At 36.5% G+C, this 14,612-nt stretch overlaps 1 protein-coding gene across 3 annotated transcripts in view; it reads left to right on the top strand.

Moving 5' to 3' along the window:
• The window catches only part of DCP1A (decapping mRNA 1A), a 36,724-nt gene extending 22,112 nt beyond the window's left edge, over positions 1–14,612 (top strand). The window contains exons 6-10 of one of the 3 annotated variants that reach the window (XM_052777090.1): positions 2,011–2,130; positions 6,190–6,954; positions 9,493–9,558; positions 11,628–11,805; positions 13,489–14,612. In XM_052777090.1, coding sequence (XP_052633050.1) covers positions 2,011–2,130; positions 6,190–6,954; positions 9,493–9,558; positions 11,628–11,805; positions 13,489–13,493 — 1,134 coding nt within the window. In that variant the 3' untranslated portion in view covers positions 13,494–14,612. Of the gene's footprint in view, positions 1–2,010; positions 2,131–6,189; positions 6,955–9,492; positions 9,559–11,627; positions 11,847–13,488 lie in introns of all 3 variants that reach the window. The other 2 variants (XM_052777089.1, XM_052777092.1) reach the window with 2 other exon arrangements.

Here is a 14,612-nt window from a genome sequence, read left to right as displayed (position 1 = left end):
ATTCCAGCTTCTCTTCTGATTTTCAGATCTTTTTCATGTGAGAGTACTGAGAAGCTTTTGCTAGAAACAAAGTTCCTAAGCATCATGGATGAAGCTTTGTAGACAAGTAAAATACTGTGATATACAGGGAATTTTTTATACAGGGATTTTTATGGTGGACAGTTGGTGTCTGTGGTGCCTGTAATAGAACAGGCAAATACAAAGGGCATGGACTACAGTAGAGCTACTATATAATTGGGGTTTTTGTGTCTTGATCTTGATTTGTTGTCATTGTGTGTGTTTGTTTTTCTTGATGCTTTTAGAACACTAGTGAAACTAGAATAATTATTTAATTTCCTTTTTGTGTATGTGAACTGAATCTGTTGAACGTAATCCCATAGCCTGCTATGACTGTAGTTGTGTAGAAGTTGCCAGATAAACAGAGTTGAGCAATGTTGGTCATGTTTCAAGCAAACTTCTTTGGAGAATGTTCTGTTGACCATCTCAGCTTTAGCAACAAACCTCTGGCACATTAATTTTGGAACTCCTTGTAGCCAAGGTATGTCGATGTTAACGTGATTAGGTAACCAACTTGTTTTGAAGATGGCTTCTTGAGAGACCTTTTCTGTCTTAATTTTTTTTATATATTATTTTATGGCACTCAGTAATTACACATGAATTTGTATTTGGGAGCAGAAAGTACTTATCTTCCTGGTACATTCCAGATGGATCATACAGTAATCCTTGTGTGCAGCCCACATGAGATTGGCGGAGTGTCAGCATGAGAAGGGGGCAGAGAGAGTGAAAAAGAGATTTATGAAGGTCTGAGTGATTTAATCTAGGATTCCAAATCAGCTTAATCCTTCAAGTACTCGCTACATCAAGTCCATATGTGAAAATGAATGAATTCTGAGATTTTTTTTTTTTTTTTTTAACGAAGTGTATGGATGCTTTTTATAGTCTGGTGGTTTGTGTGTGTGTGTTTCAGTATGAGCATGGAAACATACTGCAGCTCATCCTCTAGTGAAAAGAAAACTATGCTTTGTATGATTTTTTTTGTAACCACAAGGCATCTAGCATTTCAGGCATAAAGAGCTTTGACCTTCAAGTTAGTGGCTAAAAGTCAGAAAGATGGGAGAAGTTGCTTCTGCCTCTGTCCCTAAATCACAATATAAAGTCTTGATTTTGTATTTATTTCTTTCAATTAGAAATTGAAGACAAAAGAATAATAAAGTTCAGATTGCTTTTTAGCTTGTTGCTAAAAAGTTTAACCTGTATTTTGATGCTGTGGGTAAGTCACCAGAGCAATCATCATGTGTTGTACTAATATGCAGCTATATCATATGCACAAGGTGTAGTTTACCTATTGAAAGCTAGACTGTTGTACAGTTTGGGTTTTTCCACTGGTGATTTAAACTGTAATACAATTTCTATTTTTGTTTATGTATTTATTTATTAAAGATGAAGGTCAACTTGATCTATAAACATACTGTCTGTTATAATGCAACTTTTGTCTGTTTCCTGCCTTGTTCACAGAGAACCAGATTAACACCTTCTGAAAATACATGTACATGGTTAATTATATCTGGTGGAAGTAAGTCAGTGACAAGCTCTCTTGCCAGCCACATAGAATGATTTCTGACAGGATTTTTTTCTCTAAGTTGTTTCTAGTTTGGGTTCTTGATTTAATGAAGTATAGCAAACTTCCTTATTAGTGGCTAACGTAGATAAAGGATGTGAAAAGCCTGCCTTTTTTTTTTTTTTCTTAGTGAAAAAAGTATGAAGTGAGCTGTTGTCTTTTTTTTTTTTTAATAGAGTAAAAGCTTTATGAATACATAGCAGATGGTGGATGTCTTGGTATGATTTTTACTTCCTAAAATTTGTGAATTTCAGTGTCTTAGAAAAATCACTACTCTGTACACTGTCTGTATTTCAGTCAAAGTGCCATGTAAACAGGATTATAGTAGTGGATAAATGTAGACTTAAAACTCATCTATTTGTGTTACTTTTTTTTTTTCTTTCTTCTTTTAGAATCAGGTCAGTGACTTAAGTGTTATATCAAGTTCTGGAATGCAACAAAATGCAAATCTTCCAAAGCCAGAAAGCACAGAGCCTTCAGAACAAAAAACTTCATTACAAGTGCAGGAGCAGGTATGTTTCATCCAAACCTAGATAAGGTGCTACTTTTTTTTTCCGTTTAGTACTTTGTTTTGGTACCAAAATATTCTTTTCTTCGAATGCCTGCAGTGTTGTCTGCTGAATGTATTACCATTTTGAATAAACTAATGGGTTTGAAGACTTTTAGGATCCTAAATTCTGTCTTTTGACTTGGCATTTAAAAATATGAGGCTATGTCCACACTACTGTGAATATCCAAGTATGTTTAAATGGGCTAACTTGGATTCTGGAAGAAATCAGTCTGTGGTAATGTGCAGGATGACTTGCAGAGCAAGGAAGCAAGAAAAAATAGCTTCTGCCACGTTATTGGACCGAATATGGCATCAGTTAGCTGTATACTGTGTTACAGTTCTTGACACATGAGCTTAAGCTCTATTTTCTCATGTTTCAGGCATTTACTTAAGGTTTATCTGTGCTGCCTTCAAAGCAATAGCTACAGTCCTGCTAACTTAAACCAACAGTGAATTGTTAGACAAGAAATGGAAAGCGCTTCAGTTATGGCAGCACTGAATTCTCCTTAGCATAACTGAAGATGTGTTTGCCTATCTTCTGCCACACTTCTGTAGCTTGCATTGAACCTCTGCTTATATGACTATTTGGTAATGATACCAGTCAGCTTGGCTGATTCCTTCATGTTTAGATTGTGGAAAAAGTGTATGTGGTTTTCTGTTGGTTTGCTTCAGTGTTTTGGGTTTTTTTGTTGGGGGCAGAAGAGGACTGTTGTTTGGGGTCTTTTTTTTCCCCTGTGTTAAGAACTTTTTGACAGTATATTCCTTCCTCTGCAGGAAGGGAAATACTGTAAAAAAAATTTTCATTGTTGTTGGGGAGGGATGTTGCTCAAATTGTGGTAATACTAGTGTTGACATCTATTTCAGGTAAGTGTTAGATACAACATGTTGAATCAGCATGTATCCAAATATCTACAAAATCTAAAGCTTGGTGTTACTCCTGTAATTAAAGTTTCAACCACAGTAAAAATGCTAGTGAAAATAACCTCTGCTTCATATAAATGTTGTCTTTGAACCACAGGAAACTTAGTACAAAATACTTAGTATCATCACTGGAGTGGCTGGAATAGGTAGCAATGGTTCAGTATTTGGCTCCATTTTCTAGTAAGCATTTCTGCACAAGGAAGCTGTAGCTTCATACAAGACTTTTTAGAGATAAATTTAGGGAAGAAAAAAGTGCAATAACTAAATTCCATGTAACACCTAATTAACTTGGGCCTGCTTACAGTGCCACCCAGTGGGCATTTCTCCTCAGAAAATACCCCACTGAGGTAAGCTGCAAGGCCTGCCTCCCATCCTTTCAATAGTTTACTATTGTGTTTCTGATGCAATAAACCACCGTGTCTGAAAAATGAAATGCCCTATGAAAATGTGTGCAGCCTTGCACTTAGTACTTGCAAACAAAATACTTACTTTGTAGTAATAGTAGTAATAATTTCTAGTACAGGTTAGGTCTAGGGTCTGGGCAGCAGGAATCTGTTTTAGGGGATGGAGCAGTAACAGTTAATGAATTAAAATGAGGGGTGGGAAGTTTGCTGGGATTATTTGCTACCACAGTCCCCTCTACTCCCTCAGCAGCACCTCTGCTTTTGGATCAGCACAAGTGATACACTGACCCCTGGCAGCCAGCTCTGCTGCACGTCTGGTCTTGAGACCTGGCAGCAGGGCTGCCTGAGGCTTTGTTTTAAAAGAAGATGCTTTCTTTTGGGTCATTTCATGTAGACTGTACACAAGCAGCTGAAGTGCCCCACCTGACAGCGCATGGAATTGCAGAACAGAAATCAAATATCTAGTGAAGGAAAAATTGGAAAGATAAGATTCTAACAAATTGCTCTGAAGTAATTAAAGGGAAACAGTTGATTTATAGAACAGGTGAAATGGCGTATTTTTAATTCTGTTGAGCTATTTAAAATAAAAACTGCAGAGATATTGGAAAAAATTAATTGGGTAACACAAGTGATAATTCTGTAAAGCTAGTTAACTGGGTTCAAATATATCACAAATGTGTTTGTTCTTAATCACACTTTTAATAACGTGGACAACTGGAAGACTACTGGAAAAAACATTCCATTTCAACTGTAAAAATAAATTTCTCATCTAATTGAAACAGGTGACCAGTGAAATTAAAAAATAGTATACACATGATAAATACAGTGAGATTCCTAAATCCCCTCCAAAATGTCACACTTGTATTTTGATTAGCTAACTTCATTTTGTGCTAAAGATATCACAGATTTGGGAATAAAAATAAATGTCGTCTTTGTGATATTCTGAAGGTCAAGTTTTTTATCTTGGCAGTTCAAAATCAAAATCAGTTGTATCGTGAAATGCTTTTGTGCCAGTGATCGGCAAAACTGAACCAGAACACTGAAATTAAACTTTACAGTGCCAGCTCTGATTGCTAATTCATGTTTCAATATATCTGAAATGATTTCTGGAGGAACTGTCTGAGCAGCACTCTGTTCCTATCCAGTAAAGTGATCATGTTGCCTTTTTGCAGCCCCTGCTGATAAGGGTCTTCATAACACACTGAGTTGATGATACACTCAAAGTATACTTCAGCCAGATATGGGACAGGCAAAAGATGTGTTTTATACTTCAGGCTGGAAATTAACTTCATGTTTCAGACTGTGTCCATGTAAGGGGCTGGTCTGACTTGGATCAGAGCACGGTAGAGATTTCTGTATATTACTTGAATATTGTAATGTATTAATAAAGGAAAGCTAGTCAATTTATCATACTGAAGTGAAAAGCTGAGTTTGAAATGAGATGGAATGGTGATTTTTCTCTTAACAGAATCCTTACAGTTGAAGGACAGGTCTCCAGAACAGTCAGAAAAGTGAGAACAACTTTCTAGGAAGAATTCCTAATGTAATTAACAAGATTTATAAACTATAGAATGTCTCAGCTGCAAAATGAAAGTGTACCTGACTTCAAGCTAGCTAAAAATGAGTAACAACAATGGCAGTAGAGATTAGTAACCTGGGCAGAAGTCAAGTGATTTCAAGCTAAAGGCTTTTTTGTTAGGCTACTTGCATGCTACCTGTACTGCCATACCTTCACTGCTGTTATCTGTGCTATTAAAATTAGAGCTAGCATAACAATGTCATGGTACAGTAGTTGTCATTGTAAAATAGCATCTTTGTTTAGACATACCATCAGAATACACTGGAATTGTGCTGCAGGCCATTCAGTCTTCTGAACAGAATGTCATATTTTAGTGCAGCTGTTTTACATAACTTCTGGTACTGTGCAACCTTAAAAAAAAAAAAAAAAAAAGGAAAATTTTGAGATTAAGAGTGTTAATAGCTGTTTCTGTTCTCTTTAGTGAAACACATATTTAAATATTTTCAGCAAAATAATAAGATTATATCCTAAAAATCAGATTTTTGTAATAATGTCGGTGATGCAGCCTAGATGTACATTTTTGGGAGAGACTAAAGGACTGGTAGATGTAATTGTGTGTGTATATATACATAAGTTTAGGTTTATACAGATTCTTTTACCTATTGTAACATCTATTTCATTGTTAATGAAAAGGGTGGGAAGAACCGTCTAGGCATGTACTGCTAGATCAGTTGTGTACCTTCAGGTTTCTCTGTTCCTTTCCCATCTTTTAGGCCATTTAATTATTTCCAATTCTATAAATTCTATATGGATTTTGTTCAACATGTATGTTCTTTTCCCCCCAGCCCCCGAAGTGCCTTGTGTAGTTAGGGCTGATCGATGATGGCAGGTGCCATCTTAATCACAGAATCCGTATCCTTGCCCCTTCTTTACTACTAATGTATAGTCTATCCATAGAAGGCTGTAGAGAAAAAGCTTACATAGAGAGGATGTTCCTTGTAAATGAAATTGATTTCAAAATTCCTGTAAACAGGGCAGCCTTGATACCCAAACTGTATTTTAAATGTATTTGACCTAGTTGTCTTTCATAGTTTTCTTGAAATTGTAATAGACTGTGTGAGATGCACAGTGGTATATATATTTCTAAACTGAAAATTTCCTTTTCCCTTCTTTCTAGCCCTTTCAGTCAATGCAGAAGCATCTGACTTTGGAGGAACTGTTTGGAACCTCTATACCAAAGGAACAGCCCACAGCTCCGTATCCCAATCCAGAGAGAATGGAGAAGTTGCAGACTGACACCTCTGCCAGAGAGCAGCATAGTTTGCTCTTGCCTTTTTCCTTTGACCAGTCAACAGTAATACAACAATCACTAGGGAAATCTGAAAGTCCAAGCGTTAAAACCAGTGCCAATCCTTTGAATCAGCAGGAATGTTTAACACCTATGCTAATATCTCCAGCGTCAGTTTCCCAGACTGATATAAAAAATGTTTCAAGCTATTCAGTTCGTTTAAGCCCTGTTCTTAATTCAGCCTCGACAATGGAAGCTGCCCCTCCTCAGATGCTTCCTGGCCTAAAACAAAACAACAGTATAATGCAAGTTATGCAGCAAGCTGCCAAGCAGATATCCCCACTAGTGAATCAGCCGCCATCTGAAGTGAACCACGCTCCACAAAATTTAACGGCTGGCCAAAGCCAGCTTATAGCACCCTTGACATCAACAAATACAGGAACTGTCTCAAATACATCCCATACAAGTGTTGATCTTCTCCAGAAACTCAGGTTGACCCCACAGCATGACCAAATGCAACAGCAGTCTCTCACTAAGACTTCCTTAACACCAAACATCTCTGCCTCGGTTGGCCAACTTGCAACACCAGAAAGCTTCAAAGAATCTCACAGTAAGCCATCACCCTTGAACAGCAAGATAATCTCTCCCCTTCAGGTATTCTGTGGGTTTTTATATCCATGAAGCTTTAAACTGTTTTTAGACTACATGTATTTTCGCTTGGAAAATCTGCTGTTATATATTAGCCTTTTAAAAATAATTAAGGACTTCCCCTGTGTGATAGTGATTGAATTGCTAACTTAGAAATCCAGTTCCATTAGTTTTATATAATTAGCATCTGCTATCAGTGACAGACCTGTCTGTAGAGGAGGAGGTTTTTCAAGCTCGTGCTGTTAGGGAATGACTAAGTCCTAAAGAATTCATCTGTACTTGTGTCAGAAAAATACTGCTAAGAACTGATGATATGAGAAGGGACAGAAGGTTACAGACTGATCAGTGTTACAAGAGTTGATACTGTGGAAGTTCAGCCTATACCTTCTTTGAAGGTACAAAATTAGCAATTTGCTGTTTCTGGTTATTTTGCTTTGGATGTTTTGTACTCTTTCAATTTTGACCCCCTTCTGCTGAGGATACCTGTGGGCTATATTGAGATATTGTTAGTTATTCAGTAAAATTGATTGTAAACTTATTTATTTTGTCTAATTGACCACCTTGGTTTGTTTTATCCTAGTATTGCTTACAAAGGACCTCTTAAACTTTTTGTTTCTTGGAGGAGAATCTATTGTCTATGCCTTAATTTACTGCCAAAGCAGTAAATTTGTTTTGAGAGACTAGGCGAAAATGTCACTGCTAGTCTGTAGGGTTAATGCGTGTGGCTTTGTGTTATAAATTATTTTCTATCAATTAGTGTTACTCTGCTGTATAATTGGCTGCCTCAGGAGTAAAGACACTAATGAGTTTGGATTATTGGATTTCTTTTTTCTCCAAAGTGAGTAACTTTCTGTAGTGCCCACCTCTGAGGTTATCCAAAGGCTTCTCTTCGTCTTGTTGCATTATTATTTTACTTTATTTACATTCATGCAGACTAAGCCAGTGTTTGATTGTGTCTTCTTGCATCTTGGGTACAGTGATAATGCAAGAATAAAAAACACCAAACAAAACTACTTACAGCTACATCTGCATGAATTTCCTAATGTTTATTATTATCCAGTGCTTGCCACTGGGTTTTAACAAGATCTTTGGTAGCCCAGTCTGGGTCAGCTGCTACTCTTTGCTATGAATATGGTGATGACTTACTTGTAACAGAGATCTAATCAAAAGTTCAACTCTTCTGTAACTTTTCCTAAGCATTATTTTAGAAAAGCCTGTATTTTTCAAGTGTTGCTTTTCTGTCCTCAGAAGAGTTATCCCTGTCTTAACGTTTAAGAAATGGGTGTGTTTTCATTGTGCTAAGTATCTTATTTCTAATCTACTGCTGTTGAAAATTTTCAAGAAAGCTGCTACATGCTAGGATTATTTTACTAGCAATCACCTGTTTGAGATGTTTGGACTGATTCATTTTGCAGAGGGAGGAGGAGGTCCAAGTACAGCATTGAGCAGCTATCTTGATCTAGTATTGAAGAACTGTACACTCTGAGCAGTATTTTTCTTTTGCATACTACTAAACCTTGGTACAAATTTGACTGAAGGTTGTAACATCTTTGAGCATTTAGAAAAGTTGGCTGGGTTTATCCATAACTGGTCTTGACTGTGTTTATTCAATGTCTGCTTGGTAGCCTTGGGAATTAGCTCTTCATATGCCAGTCTTACACCCTTTTTTCCTTCCACCATGTCCACCATCTGTACGTATTTTCATTAAACAAAATTCTCCATAGCCCAAATATACTCTCAAACTAGCAAGAAAATATACTCTCAAACTAGCAAGACTTCTTAACTCTTGTGTAATTAGACTTTTAAGAATTCGATCCTGTGTTTGTTACCACTTCACAAAGCTAATTTTATTTTGGTTGTTAAGGACTATCAATTCACTGAGTGTTTTTTTTCATTGCAGTTCAAGTAAGCTAAGTACTGTCTGTTGCAAAGGGCTTTTTCCTGTTCTATGTTGCCAAGAGGTATTCCAAATGGCTGTAACAAGCCTTTTGAAGAATGCCACAGGAATTTAAGTACCTTATCTACTTGCCTTTTACTGTGTTTTCCAATATTTTATAATACTTGAATTTTATTATAGTATTGAAATCTTACTAAAGAAATATCTGGATGCTGTTTCTAAGGGTCTAAAATACTTCTGAAATTCTAGCAGAAAACAGCATTTCATTTTTGTGGAGGTGATTAGACCTATCTCCTAGAAAAAAAATACTGAATTTAACCTTCCTGGCAATTTACCAAACTGATTACAAGGTACTGAACTCTTTACTTTGTAGCATTCATTTTGTTCTTAGTTTCAGTGTGGTCTTTCTTCAGAAGTGTTTTGTTATGGCTTTACAGGTTTGCTGTAATATGGAAAGCATAAAACATAAATTCAAATCTTTCCTCTTTTTCCAACTTCCCATTGATTATATCAGTTTTACAAAATGGATCAAATTACATCTAAAAATCTGTTGAAATTTGCATTTTTTGCTTTCATAAAAACAGAACCACCACTGGAAATTGAGCTGTGGATGGTAACTTGTGAATTATGCTTTCTTTTTAACTTAGACTGTACAACAAAACAGGGAATCAGAAGTATTTCCACAGCCGAAGACTTTGTCTAAAGCAAGTCAAGTAAGTGAATAAGTACCTCTGCTAATTGTTGGCCTTCTTAAAAAAAGGAGGGGAGGGTTGGTAAAACTGTGGTAAGCAGTTGGTATCTCAAATAGTCATTGCTCACTGACCATATTTAAAGTGCTGTTATGAAGGAGAAACAAGCTGTACCGAAGCAAGAGGGACTTTCTGTAGAATGCTGTGAATGAGTACACTTTTTTGTTGTACAGTGCCTCTTGTTGTTGTTGCTAATGCAGGAATGAGAATACATTTTTGGATCTGCAGTCTTGCATTGAGTTTACACCATTTGAACTGGTTTTTTTATCTTGTAAGCAAGCAGTACTAATGCTGTAATATTGCACTAGGGTTTGTTAGCCTTAGCCAACCTTAAGCACCCCAGAGGCATAAAGTGCAGACCTTGCCTTACTGTCTCTTTCAGCTTTCCTGAGATACCTTGTATTTTATGAAAAACATACAAAGCGGAAAAATGGAAGATAGAGGAAGAAAAGAGTAACAAGCATTTCTTACTGCAGAACTTTCTAATAGCAAGTTTTAGTGATCTAAATACAGAGTTAACATTATTAGAACTGCCTTCGAATAACAGTTCAAAATAATGTCAATATAAAATATCAGATTGCAGTTAAAAAAATAACCTGTAATAGTCAACTCTTCAAGAATTGTTTTTAATTACCTTTGTGTTATGTATTCTTTTCAGGATACCATCTGTAATTTAGTTCTACTTTTCCTTTACCCAGCATGTCCTTTTTTAAATCTGTTAAATGGTCTTATTCTTGTCCATCTTGCACTACATAAAAGCAGTTTTAGTAACATGCCCAGATCTGATTGTGAAGGCAGTAGAAATGGTCCTGCTTAAAGTAAAATGCTGTTTTAGCTACTGGCCTGCTATAAGACAAGTGATACAGTCTGTTCATGACATAGTAAATAATTACCTAAATAAAAGCATTTTACATGGATTTCGGAATTTTAAGAAATGTGTGCATGTTGCGTGGTAAACTGCATTTGTTGGTTTAAACACGCTGTCTTCAGCTGAAATCCCACACTGTAAGTCTTCAGAGTTTTGACTATAACAAAATCAATTTGCTAGTTGTATTGTTGTTGATGTTGTTATACACACATTAACTTTAGATGGCTTTGCAGGTTTTTTTCTTCTGAAGATTTTTGGTTATCCAAGAGGAACTCTTTCTGCTGATGTATCAAACATCTTTACGTATCACATTTAGTCTTGCTTGCTTTGAGTGAGATTGGCTTGTTTATTTTCTTTTTTTCACCATGTTGGTCATTCTGGAAGCCTGAGCAAGATATAGATTGTCATACTGAATAATAATTGCAGTTATCAGGATATGGCAGAGTTTCTCAAAGCTGATGCTTATTCACGTCCACTTTATGCAAATAGACTATTTCTATACGTTTGTAATTCATGCTTAAAAGGAAACATGATAAAGGCAGTGTGTGGATTTCTGTAATGAAATGGACACAGACCTGTGGAAGAATGAGGTGGGAAGATAGTCCTCAAAATATTCCCATCCCCTCTCCCCCCAAGGGAATATATACTTAGAATAAGAATATTTCATTGTACTCCAATGCTTTAATTACAGTTCATCAGTCATTTTAAATATCTTTGAGATACTTTACTTCAAATTATAAGTGTATTTGTTGGACACTGGCGGGGGCGGGGAGGGCAGGAAGCAGGACTAGCCTTTCTGTAAATTCCTAAGGAAAATAATAATCTGCAAAACAACTACACACTTCTTCGATTACCTAGGTGAAAAGCTCATCTTTTATTCCAAGTGTTATGTTTCAAAAATTCTGGAAGGTAGCAACCACGTGAGGAGGAAGGAGTCTGCATACAAGAATACTGAAGACTTAACTTCTGCAGCTTTTAAGATGAGAATTACTATTGATATTAATCTTCATAGGTAGATACATCTTCATAAAGGGCAGCTATTCTGCAATATCTGACTGAATAATAATGGCTACAATTTATTTTTTTTATACTCGTCTCTCTAGCCTTTATAATAGCATTTGTACATACTGGACACAGCGTTTATTAATTTTCTGTTCTTTTACAGGTTGCACCTCCGCAGTTTGTTACAGCCACTACTACAGTAGCTCCTTCAATCCTCTTGTCTCCTAGTGTTTTTCAGCAATCATCTACAAAAGCTACTGAAGTGGAGAATAAAGCCAATTCTTCTTCGCCTTTAACACTTGGAACAACAGAAGTTCAGACTATACCTCCTACTGTTCTCAGTAGGTCTCAGCTTCAGGAAGCACTGATACATCTAATAAAGGTCCTGTCTTTACACAGCTCAGCTCCTGAGGGATGGGGTTCCAAGTACAGTAGCCAGTACTGAGAAATTCTGTACCCCTATAAATCCTTTTGCCCTGAAACATTACGAAAGTTGTTCCCTTCTGTTGGAAGGCATAGATTATTCCAGACTTGTACACATAGTATGGCACAGCTTGTTCCTTTTGGTTGCGAGACGGAGGGCTTAAAAGGACAGAGCTGTACATCAGATGTGTCCCTTCACACCCATATGAATTTGTGAACAAGTGAAGAAAAAGTTGCACTAGTAGAAGCTCTGGTATGGGGATCGGGGTTTGGTTTTGTTGTCTTTGTAAGTGTTCCTGCTTCTCCAAGGAAAGCTTTCCTATTTCCACTTCCCTAGAACTGTTCCTGATCTTTAACTGAAGTATGTGTCTTTTGAAATGGAAATTGCAAAGTTCTAGTTCTACTATTTCTAGGGACTTAAAAAGTTCAGTTGAGTTGAATTAAATCTGTGATGTTGGCAGTAACCATGCATTGAGATAATTTTGACCTCTAATGTCATGGTAAAGTTGCCATGAATGACAAACAGTTCTTTGTTAACTCAGGATTCTCTTGTGCCCGCCATGCTGATGTTAGTAGAGCTTACACCCAAAACACAGGTCTAAAAATAACAAGCAATATCTTCCCAGTGATAAAGTTCTTAGGACCAAAAAGGGCCACTACCAGATCCCATCATTAGCTAGGTTGCCTGATTTATCTATGTTGTTCCTTTTTGCATAACCTTTTTCTGTATTGGTGTGTATGGTTTTTTCTCTTTAAAGACTTAAACTAGTTTACTTCTAAGTCTTGCAACTGAGCTCAACTGCCGGAAGTCTTATTCTCATTAGAGATACAGCTCACTGATTCTCACCCAGTAGTCTGAAGAACATCATTGTGGTGACTTTTTAGAGAGCTGATTGGAATATTTGTCTCCAGTCTTCTCTTTCTGTAGAGAGCGAGCTGAAGGAAGACCAAAATAGGCATACCCTACAGCATAGAAGTACTTGCATAGCACTCCAAGCAGGATACCAAATTTGCTGTGCAGATCTTGTAAAAAGAGTATTACATCTCCAAGCTAACTGTTAAGATCCTAGTTTTGTAAACTTGTCATTTGAAGGAATTAGACGGAAGAAATATCTCTAAACATTGTCTATAGATTAAACTAATTCACTTCCCAGTCATGCTTTGACACGAGAAGTTTTGTATAACACACTGCAATCCCTTTCAGGCTGGTATGACAGACAGAAGTAACATTACTTCTGATGCTCATGCGGACTTTGTTTGGGAGCCTGTACATAGGATGGAATTCTCTGTTTCTAAAGACTAAGGTTTGGACTCTGGAGGGAGGTGAAATTATGTGGCCAAGGCTGACTTAGTGACCCCTGTTTTGTTTGTTTGAGCATCCAGTGTGCTTAGTGATCTCTTTAGCTGTCTTACCAGCTTCATAGGTCAAAGTCTGTATGTTGTCCAAAAAGCATTGCCTTTTGTACAAGTCTGCAGCTAGTTCCCTTCTCTTAACTCTCAGATAGCTGGCACTATAAGGAATCCTTATGTACAACTTAAATGGCATTAAACTTTTTTTGCATCTTTTTACTAATGTTTCTAATGTGTTTTTTTTCCTGCAGAATGATTCCCGTTTTCTCAGCACTATTCATGAAGTCTACTTGCAAGTCCTAACCAAGAATACAGACAACATTAAGCTATAATTGAAGCTAAATCTACTTAAAATATATCCATTTTAGAAACAATTATGCCTCGTCTATAAAACTGATATTTTTGTAAAAGAATATTTAGTTTTCAACGTCTTGATTTTGAACCTGTTAGGAAAGACTATTCCTTAAATACTTACAAAAGTAATATGCTCAGAAGTGATCTAGGTTTTCACTGTGATCATCACCAGCAAACCTTTGTTTTTATTGGGGAGGGGACTTAAGTTTGAGCTCTCATTAGCATTAAGTGAATGTGCAAATGTTTGCTCTGGCTTTCATTCCTAGCTGTATTCACTCTTGAAGGATTACAGTCTCAATACTATTTAAACCAGCAAATACATAGTACAGTACACTACACCACACCAGAACAAAATTCAGTTGTGGGAACCTAGTTCCAGTTTGAAGGACTGAGGAAAAGCAAAATGCCTTGTGATTAAATTGGCAGGTGTGGGGAAGGAACGGATCTGGAAGCCAGGCCTTTGGAGCTAAATCTTTAACAAAAGATTTAAAAATGTGATTTGCTCAATACAGTGACAGTCTCTAGCTAATGCTTATAAATTCATCTTTTAAATATTCCATTAATCTTATTTGCTTCTGCGTCCCTGACATTAAACAGGTATCCAAGTTAGTAAGGCCATTTTCTCTAAAAAGGCAAAATTTGAAATATGCAAAATCCTCAGTGATTGTATCTTTTTTTTTCTTTTTTTTCTTTTTTTTTTTTTTTTTTTTTAAAAGCAATGGAGTAGTTCTGTTGCATGTTGAAGTTCTCTTGTTTTAAATTTAATAGTTAGGAGACCACCACTGGAAGACCCTTTTCCTGTTTAGCAGTGTTTGATATTTAAATACTTTGTTTCCATTTTAGCTTAAGGATGGACCATGTCATAGTTGGCTTTTATTCCTCAGTTGCACTGGAATTGCAGTGTTGAAAACTGTGCAGATGGGGAACAAATGCATGCTTTGATTCTGTTACCCTCTCCCCAGATTGTTGGTGCACACTTCATAGTCTGAAGTTTATCTAATTAAAATGTTATCACTTCTTA

Source organism: Harpia harpyja, chromosome Z, assembly GCF_026419915.1.
Source record: "Harpia harpyja isolate bHarHar1 chromosome Z, bHarHar1 primary haplotype, whole genome shotgun sequence".
NCBI classification, from domain to species: domain Eukaryota; kingdom Metazoa; phylum Chordata; class Aves; order Accipitriformes; family Accipitridae; genus Harpia; species Harpia harpyja.
The sequence above is the reverse complement of the archived record's forward strand: the minus strand, read 5'-3'. Positions and strand labels throughout refer to the sequence as shown.